General features: G+C 39.0%; 3 protein-coding genes across 5 annotated transcripts; 2 read left to right on the top strand and 1 right to left on the bottom strand.

Annotated features, from left to right (window-relative positions):
* Window positions 1-4,876: 4,876 nt before the first annotated feature.
* LOC122993098 (CCN family member 1-like) lies at window positions 4,877-7,830 on the top strand. The gene is made up of 5 exons (XM_044366968.1): window positions 4,877-5,581; window positions 5,694-5,907; window positions 6,060-6,410; window positions 6,557-6,750; window positions 6,937-7,830. The coding sequence occupies exons 1-5, from the start codon at window positions 5,540-5,542 to the stop codon at window positions 7,237-7,239; spliced, it is 1,104 nt and encodes a 367-aa protein (XP_044222903.1). The 5' UTR covers window positions 4,877-5,539; the 3' UTR covers window positions 7,240-7,830.
* A 928-nt stretch (window positions 7,831-8,758) lies between these two features.
* Window positions 8,759-16,457, bottom strand: LOC122993747 (outer dense fiber protein 2-like). 3 transcript variants are annotated; one of them, XM_044368162.1, is made up of 18 exons: window positions 16,398-16,457; window positions 16,244-16,289; window positions 15,727-15,901; window positions 15,488-15,611; window positions 15,243-15,374; window positions 14,964-15,038; window positions 14,544-14,615; window positions 14,336-14,452; window positions 14,062-14,247; window positions 13,835-13,944; window positions 13,593-13,728; window positions 13,266-13,376; window positions 12,666-12,770; window positions 12,055-12,213; window positions 11,498-11,598; window positions 11,214-11,376; window positions 10,738-10,863; window positions 8,759-10,555 (listed from the first exon to the last, which is right to left on the bottom strand). In XM_044368162.1, the coding sequence occupies exons 1-18, from the start codon at window positions 16,455-16,457 to the stop codon at window positions 10,382-10,384; spliced, it is 2,172 nt and encodes a 723-aa protein (XP_044224097.1). In that variant the 3' UTR covers window positions 8,759-10,381. The 3 variants fall into 3 exon arrangements, with proteins under 3 accessions (XP_044224097.1, XP_044224099.1, XP_044224098.1); XM_044368164.1 differs by lacking the exon at window positions 12,055-12,213; XM_044368163.1 differs by lacking the exon at window positions 16,398-16,457 and having other exon boundaries at window positions 16,187-16,257.
* On the top strand, window positions 16,430-18,752 carry ift22 (intraflagellar transport 22 homolog (Chlamydomonas)). Its single transcript, XM_044368165.1, has 5 exons — window positions 16,430-16,725; window positions 17,619-17,701; window positions 17,862-17,948; window positions 18,080-18,282; window positions 18,366-18,752. Exons 1-5 carry the CDS (start codon window positions 16,687-16,689, stop codon window positions 18,512-18,514), a joined length of 561 nt encoding a protein of 186 aa, XP_044224100.1. The 5' UTR covers window positions 16,430-16,686; the 3' UTR covers window positions 18,515-18,752.
* The last annotated feature ends 1 nt before the right edge of the window (window position 18,753 follows it).

Raw genomic sequence — 18,753 nt, forward strand, 5'->3', positions numbered from 1 at the left:
TATTTCCTAATTTGGACATCACTCCTAGAGTTAAGGGTGTTCCCCAGAGATAAAGCTGAGATACTGACACCTGTGAAGTGCTCTCAAGGGACTTTCCATGAACTGTTGTTTCCCTTCTCCTTCCCACAAAGTTAGGTTGTAAAAAATAGACAATAAATGAAAAGTGCAAAGTAAGAATCGCCTTTGAAGTTTTTCCCTACACATTACACGGTGTGCTGTCTCTGTGTTATGGGTGTATAAATAAATAGAGGTCGGTCTGCAATGATGGTGATGAGTAAAATTTTAGCTCAGTAGTCAGCGCAGTCGTCTATGATCTGGGAGACTCCAGTTTGAGACCCAATGTGGGGACCTCCTTCATAAGGTAGTTTATTCATTAACACTTATTGTAACACTTTAATTTTCTAAAATTAAATGTGTAATAAAAACAAAAACAGAATTTTAAGCCTCTTTCCACTTTTATTTGAATACAAATAAAGATCATTTTGCTGCCTCAATAAATATAAATACAAATACTGGACCCTCTTCACATCCTTAACAACAACCTTGCAAAACCATAATGAAGGTTATAATGTCCAGTTTTGTTGGAAGTGTTTTAAAGAGGTGATGATTAAACCTTAAGGTAATTTTGGTGATTCTAGTTTATTAAGTGATAATTATTACTAGTTAATAAAGTTGAATCAAACATGACTTTCATCGTTTTTTTGCAGGACTGTTAGTTATCGTGCATTCATTTAATTTACCTGGTTATTGTTGGTGAATGCTGCGGTGAGACAAATATTTTGATTAAAGACCCTACACCTGGTGTAAGGTACACTCACACAGGTGTTTTCACTTATTTTTGCCTGATTGGGTGTGGGCAGACAGTATGTGATTGACATCTCCCTTACTCTCTTTTGGCAACACTTAAAGTGGCACACCTTTAACATTCTTACTGGTACATTAAGTTTGTTGACCTCACGTAATAGATCCTTTTCACGTCAGACATTTTGACTTGTCAACGCAGGAAAAGCACAAGTGGAATGAACAACATTAGTAATGGCTGCATTCCATTTATGTGAGCTGGTTCCAGCGCTCTGTTACTGTGCATGCTCACTCACTGATATGACTAATTAGGACGGTTTATTGAATGGAGCCATCGTTAATGTTGTTATTTACACCTATTCCTTCTTTAACAAGTCAAAATATCTACCATGAAAAGGGTCCATTGCCAGCCAAGCTTCAACCAGAGCAGAGGTGTAATCAGATAGAATAATTGAAAACATCTGTGTGAATGTGCAGGGTCTTCAAGCCGAAGTAATAATACCACTATGTAAAAGTACTCTTACAGGTAAAAGTCCTGTATTCAAAAACTTAGTTACAGTAAGTAAAAGTACAAAAATTATCATTATTAGCAACATTTTTATGAGTGATGTAGTATCAAAAGTGCTCATGTTGGCTGATGCCCCTTTTGGGATTTTTATATTATTAACTACAGTATACGATATTATTGCATTATTATTATTGATGCATTCACATGTAAGCAGTGTTTTTATCCTGTAGCTTGTTGAGGTGGAGTTAATTTTTATCACTCTATACACTGTTGGGTTGTCTATTCAAGAACATTGCATATTTTATGAAAATCTGAAAAATAACTACTAACTATAACTGTGAAATACATGTTGTGGGGATAAAGTATTACTGTAAGTAGCTTTAAATGGAAATACTCAAGTAGTACCCAAGTATAGGGCTGGGGCGATATAGACAAAATCAAATATCACAGTATTTTTGACCAAATACCTCGATATTGGAATTGCAATAATATTGTAGAGATGACTATTGGTGCTTTCACAAAATATTTACACAGTGAAATTTTTGATAAATAATCATCAGTAATGTGGATATAATGACTAAATGGGTAAAAGCAAATAATAGAACAGCTAGAACAGTCTGGTAACTTCAGAAAATTACATCACTTTACTTTAATGCAGCCTTTAAAACCAGGTAAAGACACTTATGCCATATCACGATATTACGATAGCCAAAATCTAAGATGATATATAGTCTCATATCATGATATCTTTATAATATTGATATATTGCCGCGCCCTACCCAAGTACAGTATTTAGAAAAAGGAACTTAGTTAGTTTCCACCAATGTTTGAGTGTCACATGAACAACAGGTTTTGGCCAGTTCTGCATATTTCAAAACATGCCCCTATTCAAAAAAAGAGAGAGACAGGAGCAGTTATAAGTAGTAACTGTTTGAACTGTTTTTTTGTGGGATCAGCAGGAAAAGTGAGCACAGCAGAGAGGACAAGCTGTCTTTGTAACTGCACAGTGAACTGCAGTGCATGAAAAGGACCAAAGTAACACTCCAGTAAACATGAAATAAATTGCAAAATTGCGTAAGATTTTCACTTCCCTCCAATCAAAATACGCCACAAACCCTCTGAGGACAGGTGCTCCCCTGAGGAGATTGTTGTCGGGCTTGTTTTGTCATGTTCCGTCAAACAGCGAAGTACAGCAGCCTGGAAATAATGCCGAATCAGCTGTGAGAGAGAGTTTCAGACGAACGCAGTGTACAGACTCGTGAGTGGTCCCTGCAGGGAATGAGACAGAAAGAAAGGGAAACTAATACAAATGATGTAATGAACTGGATTTGCAATCATATCTGTGCGGCCCCTACAGACATTCCTGTCTGTCTTACAGTGTGTGACCTACTCTCACATAACAGCCAAAACAAGCTTGTCTCAGACCCATTGTGGTTTTACACTAAGCACCACTGGGGAGCTATGACTGCCTTTCCATTCTCTTCATGCTGCACAGATTTTGAAACTCATCTTTTGTTTATTTTCCGTGAATGTGTACAGTGTCACAAAATGACTTTCTTAGCTTTTTTTTCTGCTTTTCTCATCACCCATCCACCCACACGGCTTTCCAGTATGACTGCTCTCCATGTGCCATTAAAAGTCACCCTCATGCACATGTAATAAACTCACACTGAATGGATTGATTGAATTTTAGTTAGATAAAATTGGGTAATGAAGATTAAAGCCCCATTTCCTTATTATGATGATCACAAGAACCTCCCAAGATGAAGGCTCCAAATATGTTTCATAATGTAAACTGTATCATTACTATGGATGTTAGAACAATAATTAGACAATTTGGGAAATACGCTTAATTGGTTTCTTTACCTAAAGTTATTGGATGAGAGGATTAATACTACTTTTCCGCCTCTGTGTTAAAGGACTAGTTCAACATTTTGGCGAATGCTCTTTTTTGCTTTCTTGCCAGGACTCAGATGAGAAGATCAATATCACTCCTAGACATGAGAGTGGTATTGATCTTCCCATCTAACACTTGGCAAGACAGCAAGTAAGTGTAACTCCTTAAATAACAAACTATTCCCATACAGAGCTGGAGCCAGGAGGCAATTAGCTTAGCTTAGCTTAGCAGAAAGAAAGCAACAATGGGAAACAACTAACTTGGCTCTGCACAAAGTTTAAAAAATGACACCTTTGAGGCTCACAAGTTGTCTTGTGTGCAAATACAGAGATGTTAAAACAACAATTAATTTAATTGGAGTTATGTGGTGTGACTATGCCTTATCAAACAGCAGCCAGGTGCAGTGACTTCCTTCCAGTCTTGTCATCACCATGAGTTTGCCAGAGAACACCGGCTAGCTTTCCCCCCTGCCTCCAGTCTTTATACTAACCTAAGCTAATTGCCTCCTGGCTTCAGCTCCGTACTGAACACAAACATGAGAGTGGTAGAAATCTTCTCATCTAACTCTCACATGCTGCTCTGTTGCAATGGGACATTTGTTGTTTTCAGGAACAAAAGGTCTGGTTGAGTGTAACACTGTCCAACAGGTCGGATTAACATGCCCTTTCCTATATGGTGCAACTGTAATCCTCTCCAAGTCTTCCATGTCTATTATACTGTATATCTAACGCTCCACTTACCTAACATGGTTCTGCAAATTCTTTATATTACAGCTTTGGGGGGGAAAGTTTCCACTCCAAACCACAACAGTCAGCGATTTCCAGACATCGGTGAATGCACCAAGCTCACGCTTGTTCGCTCTTCATCTGCCTGAGCTGGCACCGATTCAAAATGGCCCTTGTAACCTTAGTTAGATAAGAGAGGAGACTGTGCCAGTCTGCCTGGCTCAGCCTCTTGTTCTCACAGGTTATAATGAAAGGAAAGGCATTTTTCCCCCTGATAATTTTCATTGTTCTTTGATGTGGATAGAGGAGGATGCTTTTTATCCTGGCAGCCATTTCAAAGAAACCGGCAATGTTCATCCTGAGTGGAATGTTGCTTCAGGCATCGCTCAAGTTTTCTTTTTCTTCTCCTTTTTTTGGTGTGTTTCTCATTCTGGATGCTGTCGTTCAGACTGAACAAAGGAATCCAAGGGTTCAAACATTCCAGGAGGCTCTCGTCTCCTTTTTGAGATATTGAAGTCAAACAAACTCTAATCCATCCACACCCTAATAGGTGACTGATGGGAATTTCATCCGTGACTTTTAACACTAGCAAGGTTAGAACATAGAGAACACAAACATTGATCACAGACAATATGCAACAGTCTAAACACACATTTCAGACTTCATCCGAGATAGAAATCCAGTTGGTCATAGAAATATGTAGCTTTTCTTCAATATTTATGTCAGAACTTGTGGTGCACTGATGTTAAATCCCTTATGGGGCTGCGCTCACATGCATAGGGCTGATGATGAAATATTTCAGATATAAGGTATAAATGTGCCTGTTTTTTTTGTTCTTTACATAACCGCATGCCATGTTACCAGTACTTTTTTAACCAGGTAAATCTAATTGAGATTTTTTTCCAAGAGAGATCAGGCTAAAAAGGCTATATAAATACAGTTACATATAATACAAGCAACAATCATAAGACAACTTTCACACACCTCAAGAGAAAATGAATATAATCCAGTGAGGATGCACATGTATAACTTTTAAAACTATCCAAACAGATTAAAAGCAATGGTGGAATTTAGCAAAACAGGAACAAAATTATGTATAAACATATCTAGACACAAACAATGTAATGCATTAATAATACACTGTCAGTTTCCAGTACATAACATGCAATTAAGACAGTGCCTACATCAATATTTTGTGTTTTGTTAGGAATAACTATTGCCAGGAAGCAATTTTCTTCATGGTAGGAGAGTTATTTCTATAAAAGAGATTTAAAAATGAAAATTGCATTGTTAAACTCAAAAGAAAGCCCTGAAAGAATGGGAGTTGGACAGAGTGGTTCTTGGCTCACTGAGTGAGAGGAAAGGAGGGGGAAGTTCTTATGGGCTGATGGGAGGACGCGTGGTGAGGCATTCCTCTCATAGTTTTGGGACACCTCTTCAGCCCGCACATACGTCAGATCTGCTTGGAGGGTATAAAAGGAGATGGGGGACTCCAGAAGAGGGAGAGCAGGCATTCGACATTTCAGCAAGTTTATCTCGCTGCCGTGAGTTGTTGTCTCATTGAAAGAAGATTATTTTGCTGAAGAGAGATTGCCTCAACTTCTGAAGATGTATGAAGTCTTTGCTGTTTTGATCCTCTGCATTTCAATGGTGAGGAAATCATCACTGTTCATTGATGAGTTGTCTGTTTAGCTGTTGTAAGATGACCACTTCTGGAAGCCAACGTTTGATTAGAAATGTTTGATGTTGTGTCTGATTTCAGGTGTCAGCCTCATGCCCTAAGGACTGCCAGTGCCCCCCTGAATTGCCCACATGTGCAGCAGGAATCAGTCTCGTGCTCGACAACTGTGGATGCTGTAAAGTTTGTGCGCGGCAGCTCTTTGAAGACTGCAGCAAGTCAGAGCCATGTGACCGCATGAAGGGACTGGAGTGCAACTTTGGAGGTGGATATGGTTCTGCAAGGGGAGTCTGTCGAGGTACATTGACTTCTGTTCTGCTCTCTTTGTTCTTTTTTTATGAATTTATTCCCTTCCTCACTTATGAATTTACTTACTTACTTTATTTACTTACTGCCCTGTTTGCACTTCTTCATTTCAAACTCTACTTCTTTCCCCTTTCTCTAAAACAGCCAAATCTGACGGAAGAACTTGTGAGTACAACAACAAGATTTACCAGAATGGGGAAACCTTCCGTCCAAATTGCAAGCACCAGTGCACTTGCATGGATGGTGCTGTTGGGTGTGTGTCCCTATGCCCACGTGAACTCACGCTGCCCAATCTGGGTTGTACCAAGCCCAGGCTGGTCAAGGTACCGGGGCAGTGCTGTGAACAACTCGTCTGCTCAGAGGAAGCAAAGATGGAGAGCTCTGTGGTGAAGAAACACAGCAAAAAGCACCACAAAGACAGATCATCTGAAGATGACCTCACCAATAAGAATGAGTTGGCCCCTTTGTGGAGAGGAGAAGCCAAGTCTTTACCTGGTGAGCAGTTTTACTGGTAATCCGCTCTGGTCACATTGTTAAAGTGGGACTTAGAAGGGAAATATATAAAGATTTTTTTTCCAACTGCCAATTAATTAATGTCTCCACTTTTTACTAAACTCTTCTCTTTTTTTCTCTTCCAACAGCTTTCAGGAGTCACCCAGTGAGCCACATGTTGGCCAGAGGAGTCAAGTGTGTGTCTCACACCACAGATTGGTCTCCCTGCTCCAAATCCTGTGGCACTGGAGTGTCCACTAGGGTGACCAACAGCAACTCACAGTGCAAACTGGTGAAAGAGACTCGAATCTGTGAAATCCGACCGTGCAACCAAATGACGAAGGTACACCCCAGATGTTTTATGTCCTGCTTTTAGGCTTGATTTACAAAGACAGAGTTTGATTATTTCATCACATTTTGGTCTGAACTCTAAGCAACTCACTGTGGAATACAATCTGATGCATGACTTGCATTTTGAGGACTCTCAGGTTACATTTAACACATGCTTTTGATCTCTTCTCTCTAACAGAATGGTCAGAAATGTAAACACATAGAAAAAGCAAGCCGTCCAGTTAAACTAACCCATGCAGGCTGTCGTAGCCTGAAAAAGTTCCAGCCCAGGTACTGCGGGTCCTGTTCAGATGGGTGGTGCTGCAGGCCTCAACGCACCCAGACGTTACCTGTCCGCTTCCGGTGCAAAAACGGGGAGACCTTCAGCAAGATGGTGATGATGATCCAGTCCTGCAAGTGTGACCTTGACTGCTCCGGCAGCAATCAAAAGCCGCCCGCTCTCTACAGACTTTTCAATGATATCCACAAACTGACAATGTAAAGGGAAGGCAAAGTTTTAAGGGGAAAAGAAGAAACATTAAGTGAAATTTGCACTGTGAGGTAGACATCTGTAGGATGAATTTAGTGAACTGTATTGTTCATGATTTTGCTTCATAACATTGGAGCTTTGTGTTTTTGCTTCTTTGTGAAGCCAGTATTTTACATTGTGAGAATTCTTATTTTTCTAGTTAAACTAAAATTTGTTCATATATGTATATATATACTTTACATATTTAACATTATCTTGACAAGACATGTCACATGGCAACATGGAAATGATGTAGAAATACACATGGCAGCTAATAAATACGCCATTACACAATATGTCGCCTTGTTACTGTTGGTTTGTTATACTTATTCTTTATTATTTATAAGAAATTATCTGTTTATGCATTGTTATATTTAACCGTGGGGCATTGTACATAAACAATGGTTTGATATAGTTTCTCTACACTTTTTTTTTTATCTATGTAAAATGTTGGAATATGACTGAAAGCTGGACACATACTGCACTGTATGTAAATAGGCCAGTTAACTGCCACAGTGTCAATTTTATGTCTTAATTTTTCACAAATAAATACATAAAAAAATGCAATTGTCTAATTATTTTATTTTTTGGGAAAATAGCAAAAGTTTTAAAGCTTATGGCTTGCAATAATTGGAAAAAGTCTCTAGGGTCTATTGTAACTATTTTCAGTTGGAAGTGAACTATACTGTGTCTGCTGCATCTGGCTGACCCATTTCTGAGAGGACCTACATGTCAGTGAGTAGTTTGGGGAGTGACTGTAATGTAAACCTCGGAGTGGTTTTCCTGCTGTTGGACAGAAATGGGCACAAGCTGCAGAATTGTGTTTTGTTAAAAAGTTATGGGCTTACAAAGATAATCTAAACTTTCCACGGAGATATATTACATCAATTAAAACATTACAATCCTGAATCTGAAATACAGTCAGTATTGCAGATTGATGTCTTGTTGCTAAGTCTAACTAAAAGTAGACTTTATGTGAATGCAAATGTGCAGGGTTTCACTGTCCACTGAAAGAAGTACATCAATTAGCCTCCAGTATGTGACCTAGAAAATGTTTTTAATATATGCAACAGTGAAAGCTCTGTTTGTTTTGATAATAAGCAGAACAAGAATTTGCACAAAAAAAAAAGAAAAATGGGTCATCTAACTCATTTGAGCCCAATAAGCATATAAGCTCACAGTGTGTCCACGATGGTACAGAATCCAGACACCAACCAAATTGCCTAAAGTCAGATGCAAGCTTATTTTCCAGCAAACAGCTGAAAAAAAAAACAGCAAATTCCCAAAGTATGATCAACAGAATTACGTAAACGGGCAAGACCAAGAGAGTGAGAACAAGAGCAAGGGAAAAACAGAGGTACTGACGCACACAGAGATGAAATGGTTCCATCCTCTGACCGAGAGCACAATAGAGCTTTGTCTTTGAGAACCTGAGAGGAGCAGTGCTCACTCGGGGGAATACGTCTGCTGCAAGAACACATCAGAGTCTTACTGAGGTCTGGACGCTTGGTAGTTTATTACAATAGATACAGTATGAGAGCACAACTCAAGCAACAACAGCAGGACAAGATCCAAGTACAGCAAAAGAAAAACACGGTTTCCCAATTTTTAGGACATTCTGAACTTCTTCAACAAATAACAACACATCTTTTCGTGCCACAGTACCTGTTTTTTCATGTGTACCTAAGCCTCGGAAATATAAAAACGTCCATCTCAAAAGCTTGAGAATGAGTCAGCAATAAGTAGTCTGGAAATATCCCAGTGTTGCATGTATCTTGGTAATTATGTCTGCAGCCCTAAAGGCATGAGCTTCACACCTGACAGCTAAACAATTGATTTTCAGCACCATTCATCCCAGGCCAGCTGAGAATCAGAACATAAACACAGTCAGTATACATCACACATCTATTCTGTGATCACTATCAAAACACAAGCTTTCAGCATCAGCAGGGAAACAGTGCAATGAGCATTTCTGTATTGTAGAGCTCAAAAATTCCCATATTTGCAGAGATGTTGAAGTGGAGCACCATGAAAAAAAAAAAGGTGGTTTATTGTACCACATGTTCACTTGACTGGAACAGATGCACCAACATATTGTTACTCAGTTTTCAAGCACCATTTGCATTGGTTAATAATTGATTTGATAACTAGGTGTGTGCATGGCTAAAAAAATGTGGATACAAAGCTAAAATATGTCAAGAAACAGGTTTGATCTAGAGCCAGTTGCACGAAGACAGATGTAGTCTTTCAAACTCATTTTAAGTCAATAAAGACACTAAACTTTATCTGCTGCATCAAACTCGTCCAGTAGTGGCCGAGATAAAACTGACTGAAGACACAATGAACTGTAGGTAAAATAAAGACACTTGGCAGAAGAGAACAGCTAACAAAACAGTTCCACCTACTCGCACATCAGTTTTCTCCGGCTTAAAACTCCGGTTTGATTGAAGATTAGTCAGTAATGCTTAGAGAAACACACTGATGTAAATAGACCCTACTATAATCAGTACAACAAAAGATGTTGAATAAATGTTTAAAAAGAGAAAGTGTGTCAATAAAGAAGTGCTGTTTTCGGTTTGGTTAACTCATAACTCAACACAGCTTACTGTAGTTGAGGTTAGCCAGTTTTAGCTGGAGGGTTTGTGGCTGCTTCTGATGACTCAAAATAAGACGCTCTTAATATTTATGCAACAGACTGTCTTCAGACTAATCTAACTCAAGAATCTGAAACCAACGTAGATTACTCTTAAACTTCATTTATGCAACTGGCTCCTTGTCTTTTACAGCAATAAGACACACAATGTTTCTTGGGTAATGTATGCAGGACGTATCACAACAACAGCAAAGTTCCCTGATATCTTTTTTTTCCTCCACAAAACACACACACAAAAAAATGAGTGTCACCAGTATCACCAATTGTCAGCTAAATATGACAAATGTAGAAGTAGATATCCAAAGATTGTCCAAATCTATCAAAAGTAAACTTTTGCTTCCTCTAAAAGTGACATAAATTATTGCCTCCATTATTGTTTTTTTTAAATAGTCCTCGTAAATATTACAGTACATGATAAAAACAAGCAGAAAAATTCAAAAAGGCAAACAGATTACAGCTTAGTCATTTCAGAAAATAAGAAGATCCAAGACTTGATGTTTGTAGTCCCTCATCAAACATGGTCTTGTAAGAGTTTTTGAGGAAATCGACGTAGTTCTGAATGCTTTGCTTATGGCTCTCTGACTGGTCCAGGCTGAGCTGCAGGTCTTTCAGACGCACCTCGAACTGTTTTTCTGCCTACAGATGGAGATTGACGTAGACACACACACGCACGCACGCACACAAACACAAACAGTGATTTAACTCTGAACATCCTATCTTGGTTTGCATCAAGGGCAAATTGAGTGCAAAGTGAACGTGCTGGCGAATCTATGAAACATTCATTTGGTTCATCTGTTCTTGAGTAGCACAACACTCACAGTCTGTTTGCTCTGGCGTAGAAGCCTCAGCTCGTTATCCCTTCTGCTCTTCTCTGCTTCCAGCTCCAGGATTTTGGTCTGAAGGGTTTGTTCTCTGGAAACAGCTTGGTCTTTTACCTTATTGACCTGCAGATGTGGAGAAAAGTGGAAAAAAATGGAAATTACCTAACAAAGTGAACCATGTTACTTCCTGTTTTCCTGGAAAGACTTGCATATCAAAGACCGGATTTTATAATAGAAAACACAGTACATACAGTAACAAAACGTAACAGATGTGTCTTTCTATGAATATGTCACAAATGATTACTCATAAATAAATAGCATTCAAGTTACCTGGTTAATAAACGATATTTTACAGTAATCCGGTCGACAGTCACACATTAAAAAGAGCTGACGTCAAAGAAAAATACTACAGGCTTTGTAATATTTCTTGTTAGGTGGTGACAAGATTTTAGCTTTAACAACAACAACCGTACCTGTTGTCTGACGTCTGATAAAGCTACTTCTAGCTGCCGGCTGAGGGCCTGGCACTCAGATGAACGCTGATCCAGCTGCCGATTACTGTAGCCAAAAGCTTCTTCCTGAGCCGCCAGCTTCCGTATGAGCTCTAGGTTCTCCTGATGCAGCTGGTCCATCTTCCTGCAAACACACACACACACACACACACACACAGAGGTGAGGATCAAACAATGTCTATGTCTGAATCAAAGGAGATACAAACATTTCACATCTGGATAACAAACATGAGAGGATTTCTTACTTTTGAAGGGAATTCACTTTCTCTTGTAGTTGTAAATTGGCCTCATGAATGGAGTCTTTCATCTCCACAGATGACCTCAGCGATTTTGTTTGACTCTCCATCTGTATGTGTAAATTTTTAAATTCAGATATGCTGTTTTGATAGCACCTGCACTTGGAACAGGTGAATGGACCAGAAAGGAGGGTTTCACATCACATGCACTACTGGACCAAATAACAGCCCATTTAACACCATTTGCCACAATCTTGCAAACACAAAACAGGCTGTTTTCAAGATACCAATTCAACATTTTTGAATTGGTAACAGAACATGTGGGTGACTGAAAAGGACTCACAGCACAAAATACTCACAAATGGGTATGTGGGCACAGATGTTGCAACCTAACTGTGTCCACTGCAATCAGAGAAGTTTCACCACAACATCAAAACCAACTCAAAGCAGGACCAGAACACGAGACGCATCCACAGACACATGGGGTTGTACTACCGCCTAGTGGTCAGATGTGGATAAATGACTGCATTTTACATCCTCCGACCGCCACAGCTTGTGTTGCACACCTTAACCTGCAGTTGCCTAATGGCTTCTGATTTTTCTGAGCACTTCCTCTCCGAGCGTTGCAGATTCTCCTGGCACTCGAAGAGACTCTGCTCAGCCGCGCTCAGTAACTCAGGGAAATCCTTCAGTTCCTCCATACGCCCCTGCAGCTCCTGCCTCACCTGGGCGCCAGAGGATGGCAGAAGGAGTGGGGTGTTGGGATAGACAAAATATTAGCCTAAAGATCCATCAAACCTAACTGTAAATATGTGTATAAAATATGCCGAGAATCATCCTTAGGCTGAGCTTTGTTCATTGTTAGTTGAAGTGTTGCCCCATGAGGAAGTTTAGTAGTTCGCTAAAACAAATGCAGGTCCCCGTGCAAGTGTGTTATGCTGCTAAGCAACAGAACATCTGGCGAAAAGCAGGTGAAACAGTGCTGCATACTGAAAAAAGAACAGCATTGCTGTTAGAATTTGTTATTGAAAATAGCAAGATAAAAAAATTTGCCACCTAAAATAAAAAAAATAGTGTTAAATATACCTGGTGGTAGTCATGAAGCTTGGCGCATATTAATAGAGCTTGCATTAAATATAATTTTAAAAAACTGTTATATGAAGATGTGGGATGTTACCTTCTCAACTTCTGTATCTTTTCCATCTCGAGTGTTCTCTGTCTCTCGTAAAAGACTTGCATATTTTATCCTCATAGTGTCTATCTGAGCTTGAAACTCTGCAACCTATAAAAAAAATACAGAGTATAATCAAATCTGTTGTGTTCTTGTCTAGAGTTGAAAACTATGAAGTACTATTAATCATAATAATCAAACACCCAACAGACCACATTCAAGCATATTCTAACTTCTTTAGGAAGAAGCACATAAAAACAAAGGATCAAATAAAAACTAAAGCTAGAAAACAGTGTTAGAAAAGCAAAAAATGACTAATTTCTATCATCAAAAGGATTAGCGGTTGCCTGGCAATAAAGCATAATTGATGTCTGATTCTTTCTTTGCCACACTGTTTTCAATTTACTCAGAAGTTAGAATCTATGGTCACCAAAAAACACTAATAAGTCTTTGTTTACAACAGAGCTTGCCAGTCATTGCTGGACTGTTAAATTGTCCTACCTAGATTTGGAGCTATAAGTTGTTAAGAAGAAAATGGGTTCCAAAAAGGTAAAGAGTTCTTAAAAAAACAAACAACAACAATAAAATTAATGAGCATATGTCAACCTGGTATTGGCTCTGTTCAGCTTCGTGTTTCCTCTTCTGAGACACAATCTTCTCTTCTACCAGGGCAGCCTCACAATCAGCAAGCTGCTGCTCCAACTGATCAACAGATGTCTGCAATTACATGAAGATCAGAATAATTTTTTGTGACACAAATGAAATCAGAGAGAGGAAAAATGGTGCTTTCCTCTTCCTTAAATATAATGTTGGTGTGAAAACATACAGTAAGTGGATCCAACAAGAATATTCTGCATATGGAATACAACTCAACTAAATGAATGAATAATTACGGACAACATATTAATGCAGTGACTGTTTGGCAACTCGTACCTTGAGTGTTGCATTATTGACGCACAAGTCTCCATTTTCAGCGGCGAGTTTTTCAACCCGTTGCATCACAATTTCATTAGCTGCAGAGAGCTCGTCCTTCTCCTGCTGCAGCCTCGCTGTCAAGTCTGCAATTTGACTTCATTGGATGTTTAAAATTCATGAGTTAAAATTGGTGGTTGCAACATGTGTGTATCGATTTCTACTGTTCGCTAGAAGGGGCGTGCATAACAGAAACGACCAACCTTTTCAATATCTCTATTTGAGTGACAAATTTCTCTTTCTCATCTGTCATCTGTTCCTTCTGCCGCCTCCTGGAGTCTCTTTCTAAGCGGGCATTGGCCAGCTGAACATCCTGTGCGTCAATCAAAGAAAAAGAATTGAATGTCAGACTGTGATACTCAACTATTTGGTTGCAACAGAAGAATAGACCATTTTAAAACCAAAAATCACAGCTATTTTGACTTCATACCTTTTCCTTCATTTGCGTGTAGCATTTCTCAACAGCAGCTTCAAATCTTTCAGCTCTCAGTTTCTGTGCTCGAGTGGCTTTCTTGAGAGATTCTTTGTCCTGTGCTGCCTGCTCAGACAGAGATGTGATGGTCCCTTTAAGATCGTCAATCTCCATCTTCTGTTCAGTTATGGTTCTCTCAAAAGTCTGAAAAACCCCACAAGTATATTGTATATCATTACATGTTCCTCTAGAAGCAGCTCATCTAGAGAAAAACTGGCTGATAAATTTATACCCGTAGCTGTACAGTCAGACGATTGTTTTCAGCTTCCTTATTGCGTAGCTGCCCCTGCAGGTGAGCACGGGTCGCCTCCACAGACTTGGTCATGTGAACAGCACTCTTTATGTTCTCCTGTGATGATCAACGTAGACAGATACTTTCACATGCACTTATTTTGCAAGTTTACAAGATCATCCATACTAAAAACGTCCTCTATACTTACCTGCTCTTCTCTCCGTAGATCCATGAGTTCCTCAACTTTTCTTTCTGTCTTGCTCAAATTGTTTTTTAAATGCTTGAGAAGACAAATGACAGCAATCAGTATGTGAAACTTGCACTACTTTATAGTTATTATTCATTAAAAGTGGCTTAAATTTCATACAATAGATGCCTTTATGCCACATCCTTTGGTTTTTGTTTCTATTTAGTACCAAATGTGGCTGTGATGTGTTAATTTGTTCAGCTTTTACCATCTGACTTGTCCAAAGTGCTATTTAGTTTAAGGAATTAACCTCACATGAGCGGATTAACCCCTTGCACAGAATAAATCTTCCACCAGGATGGTGCCTTGATTTGCTTAATATAAAGCTCTCTCTATTTTACCTAACTGTACTGTCGTAACACGACACAAAACAACATTCACCTCATTTTCATTTTCAGCCTGTGCGATCCTCTTCAGCAAGCTGTCAATCTGTTTGTCTTCATCAATGCGATCAGCCTAAATGGAAAAGCACAAGTTTTTTTTAAGTTCAAGTAAACTGCCCTCTTTTCAAAGATTTCAACAAAGCATTAAAGTCAGTGTATTCATTTGCTGCTGGATATTTTTAAGATGTAATATAAAGTAAGTACTTCTGTGCACTATACTATACCCTTGACATGATAATCCTGAGCATTATATAAGGTAGCAAGCATTGCAACCAACCTCTGTATCTCGCAGCTGTTTCAGTTTCTGTCTAACTGACTTATTTATTCGTCTGAAGTCCTCCAACTTCTCCAGCAAAAGTCCTCTCTGCCTCGTAATTTGGCGCTTGTCCGTTGCAGACTGTCTTGAATCCTTTAATAACAAGAAAAAGAGAAGTTAGACCTTAGGGCCATGAATGTCAAAACATACTGTATGTCTTAGAACATGCTGATACAGTACATAGATGGGAATTTTAACAAACGTACGGCAAATTCATCTTCCATGGCATCTTTAAAAGATACGAGTTGTATGGCTGCAGAGTTAGCAGCTGCTTCAGCATCCGCAAATATTTTAAGGAGAGGGCTCGTTCTTTCGACATAGTCTCCATGACTAAATAAAAGCAGGACAGCAACAAAAAAATGGTTTAATCAGTTGGACTGGAAGCCCTGTAGCTGCTGATGGGTGAATTTGTATTTTTTTTTCATGCATCATACTAGGGCCTCACCAACTAATGTCAACATCTGGGGTTCTTGTGAGGAGACTACTGCGAGTCCTGCTCCTTCTCCCCAGCTCAGGAGAGCTGTCTAGATCTCCACAACTCAGAGAGACATCCTCCCTGGTAGAGCTGAAACCAAGGAGGGGACTTTGGAGTTCATCCTCTGGGGACATACTTCTCATTGCTGGCAAACAACACACAGTACAAGTTAGTGTAACCATAAAGAGGGGACAAGAATCACACTAAAATGACCTTTAAAATGAACGTACGTTCACAGCCTAGCATAGCTTGGACATTATCCTGAAGGGTGTAGACTAGGTTGCCAAGCAAGCTAACTAAGCTTAACGTTACTCCTTAGCAACAGAAAGTCGATAAGACAAGAAATCATTCTTTAGCATATATTAAGGTAAGCAAGCATTCTGTGAATTCTACCCATCAAAGCCACTGACATCTTCATTATGTTAATTACCTGCTGTCTGATAAACACATCCAAAACAATGCCTCTAAAGACATAAATATTACTTACGCCTTCGCTTCGTTTCGGCTGCAAATACTCCAAACTGAAGAGCCCCCTTTTAAAAAGGTCGAAGATGATTGGTTAGTCTTGAGGCAACGTAATGACACTGTGTTATTTACTCGCTTTTGATTCGTTGTCTGATGGCAAAGTAGGCGGGACTTACCTGATTTATATTGCGTAGAGCCAATGAAAAGAGGAATGAAGAGACACTGGCTGAAACCATAGAAACGCAAAGGAAGTTTACTATCACGGTACAACATCCTCGGGCAACAATCAAGTCACGAAGATTGATGATTATTCTGAACGTTTCATTGCGTGACTGTGTCCAACAATCAGCATAGCATAATTCAGATATACAACCAACTGTTATTTAAGCTAACTTGCCCCGCTCGCCTGTACTTTGTCCGTTGAAGTTAGCTGGTCGGCTAATGCTCGACCTCCGTTGACTGGAAATGTTCAAAGCTAAAATACTATTTATTGGTCCCAATGAGGTAAGTAAACACACACCTCTTGTTGCAGCATATCCTATTTTTACTGTACGATGCTGATAGGTAACGTTTGAAAAATAATTTTAATACTGACACCGTAAGACAATGTGCTCCTTCCATGCTCAGCACTCTTTGCTTTGCTCACAAACTTCTGTTTTTTTTGGTGTCAAAACGGATAAAACATCAGGCAAAACATATTAGAAACACCAAAAGTGTTTGCTTGCACCAAATCAATCAAGTGTGATAGTTTTATATATGTTTGTAACGTTATGTGTGTTTATGTTAAGTTAACTGAGGTGTGCATCGCAAAAATACTTACAGTATTTCCATGTACTTCTACTCAACTGCATTTCTAAAGAAAATTTACTTTTTACTCAGCTACATTTATATGACAACTACTAGTTACTTTGTCGGTTAATATTTTACATAAAAACGTAAAATCAGCCTGTAAAATGCATTGTTACCCATGAGCTATAAAGTAGTGACCAGTTACAGCGTTAAAATGCTGCTTACACGTTAATACATCATTAATAATAATCTATATACTATATAATATCATAATACTGAAAGATGTCGTTCTTCCTGCATAATGAGTACTTCTACTTTTGATACTTTTAACATATTCAAGGCAAGACTTTCACTTGTAATGGAATATTTCTTTTTTTACATTGTGGCATTGCTACTTTTATTAAGTAAAGGATGTTTAACAGCCTGACAGTCAGTGAGTAGTAGTAATAGGCCTTTCTCACTGTAGACATTTTGACTTGTTGCAACAGAAAAAGCACAGATGTGCACAGATTAATCTGGATGTGAAAAAGTAAACAGTACAGAAGAATGGACCTTTTCCGAGTGTATATTTGTAGATGTACTGATTCTAAACTCTGTCTGTCTTTCAGAGTGGGAAAACGGTTCTTGCAAATTTTCTCTCAGACACAACGGAAAATGTGGGAGGCGAATACAGACCTACTCAAGGAGTCAGGTACAAAACCTGTGTCAACTTTACTGCTTCTCACCTGGTACAGACATCTGACCCAACTCATTAAAGCCTCGAGACGATGGAGATAACATCATCTAACAGAGTGCTTGCAGTTTCAATTTATCATAAAATCTTTCACTTAGCTGTTTTCTCTTGTTTCAAGGATACTAGAATTTGAATCACAACCCGAGGGCAGTGGTGACAACAAGACATGTGAGGTTGAACTTTGGGACTGTTCGGGGGATTTCAAGTAAGTTAAAAATCACCAACACATTTTGAAAGTTATCCTCTGTGATAAAAGGAAGAAGTGTTTTCTTTCTATCATTTATGTTTTATTTCTAGTGCTCGCTAATTCAGATAAAGCGCACTGTCTTTATACAGATTTGAATCATGCTGGCCAGCACTCATGAAGGACTCCAGCGGTGTGGTGATCATTTTTAATCCAGATGTTCCAAGTCACCTTAAAGAAATAGAAACCTGGCATTCAATGTTCATCTCCTCCCAGAGTTTGCAGGACAACCAGTGTCTGCTGATGGCTCATCACAAGCCCGGCAGCGCAGTAGAAGAAGGACGGCTGCCTTTAGGTAATCCCATTGCAAGTCACAAAGGTGTTGTATGACTTATGCTTATAATTTGTCGGCTAACACACTCATTCTTTTTGACGCAGCCTCGCATTTGAGCAGACTTCCACTTATTCACTCCAACCTGGAGGAGGAACCAGAGGACGTGAGGCAAGCTTTCTGCAGATACTTGGGAAAAGTTGTAAATACGCTTTCGGAAAGTCGAGAGCAAGAGGAGATGTCTATTATTACATAGAAAACATGCAGCTTAATGAGGAAGATGTTTGTTAGCATCTGCAATCTCTAAGTGACATTCATAAACACTTCTCATTTGTAAGTTATTAATTATACAGCTTTCTGTCAGTCAGCTGAGCATAACATCTTCCAAAAACTCAATATAGCAAATATTTACCCACATTTACTTGTTTTTGTTCATTATTGTTGTCTTACATTTTGTAAATCTTTTGTGAATAAAATACAACCAAACTAGCTTAT

This window comes from Thunnus albacares, chromosome 12, assembly GCF_914725855.1.
Source record: "Thunnus albacares chromosome 12, fThuAlb1.1, whole genome shotgun sequence".
In the NCBI taxonomy this organism is placed as follows: domain Eukaryota; kingdom Metazoa; phylum Chordata; class Actinopteri; order Scombriformes; family Scombridae; genus Thunnus; species Thunnus albacares.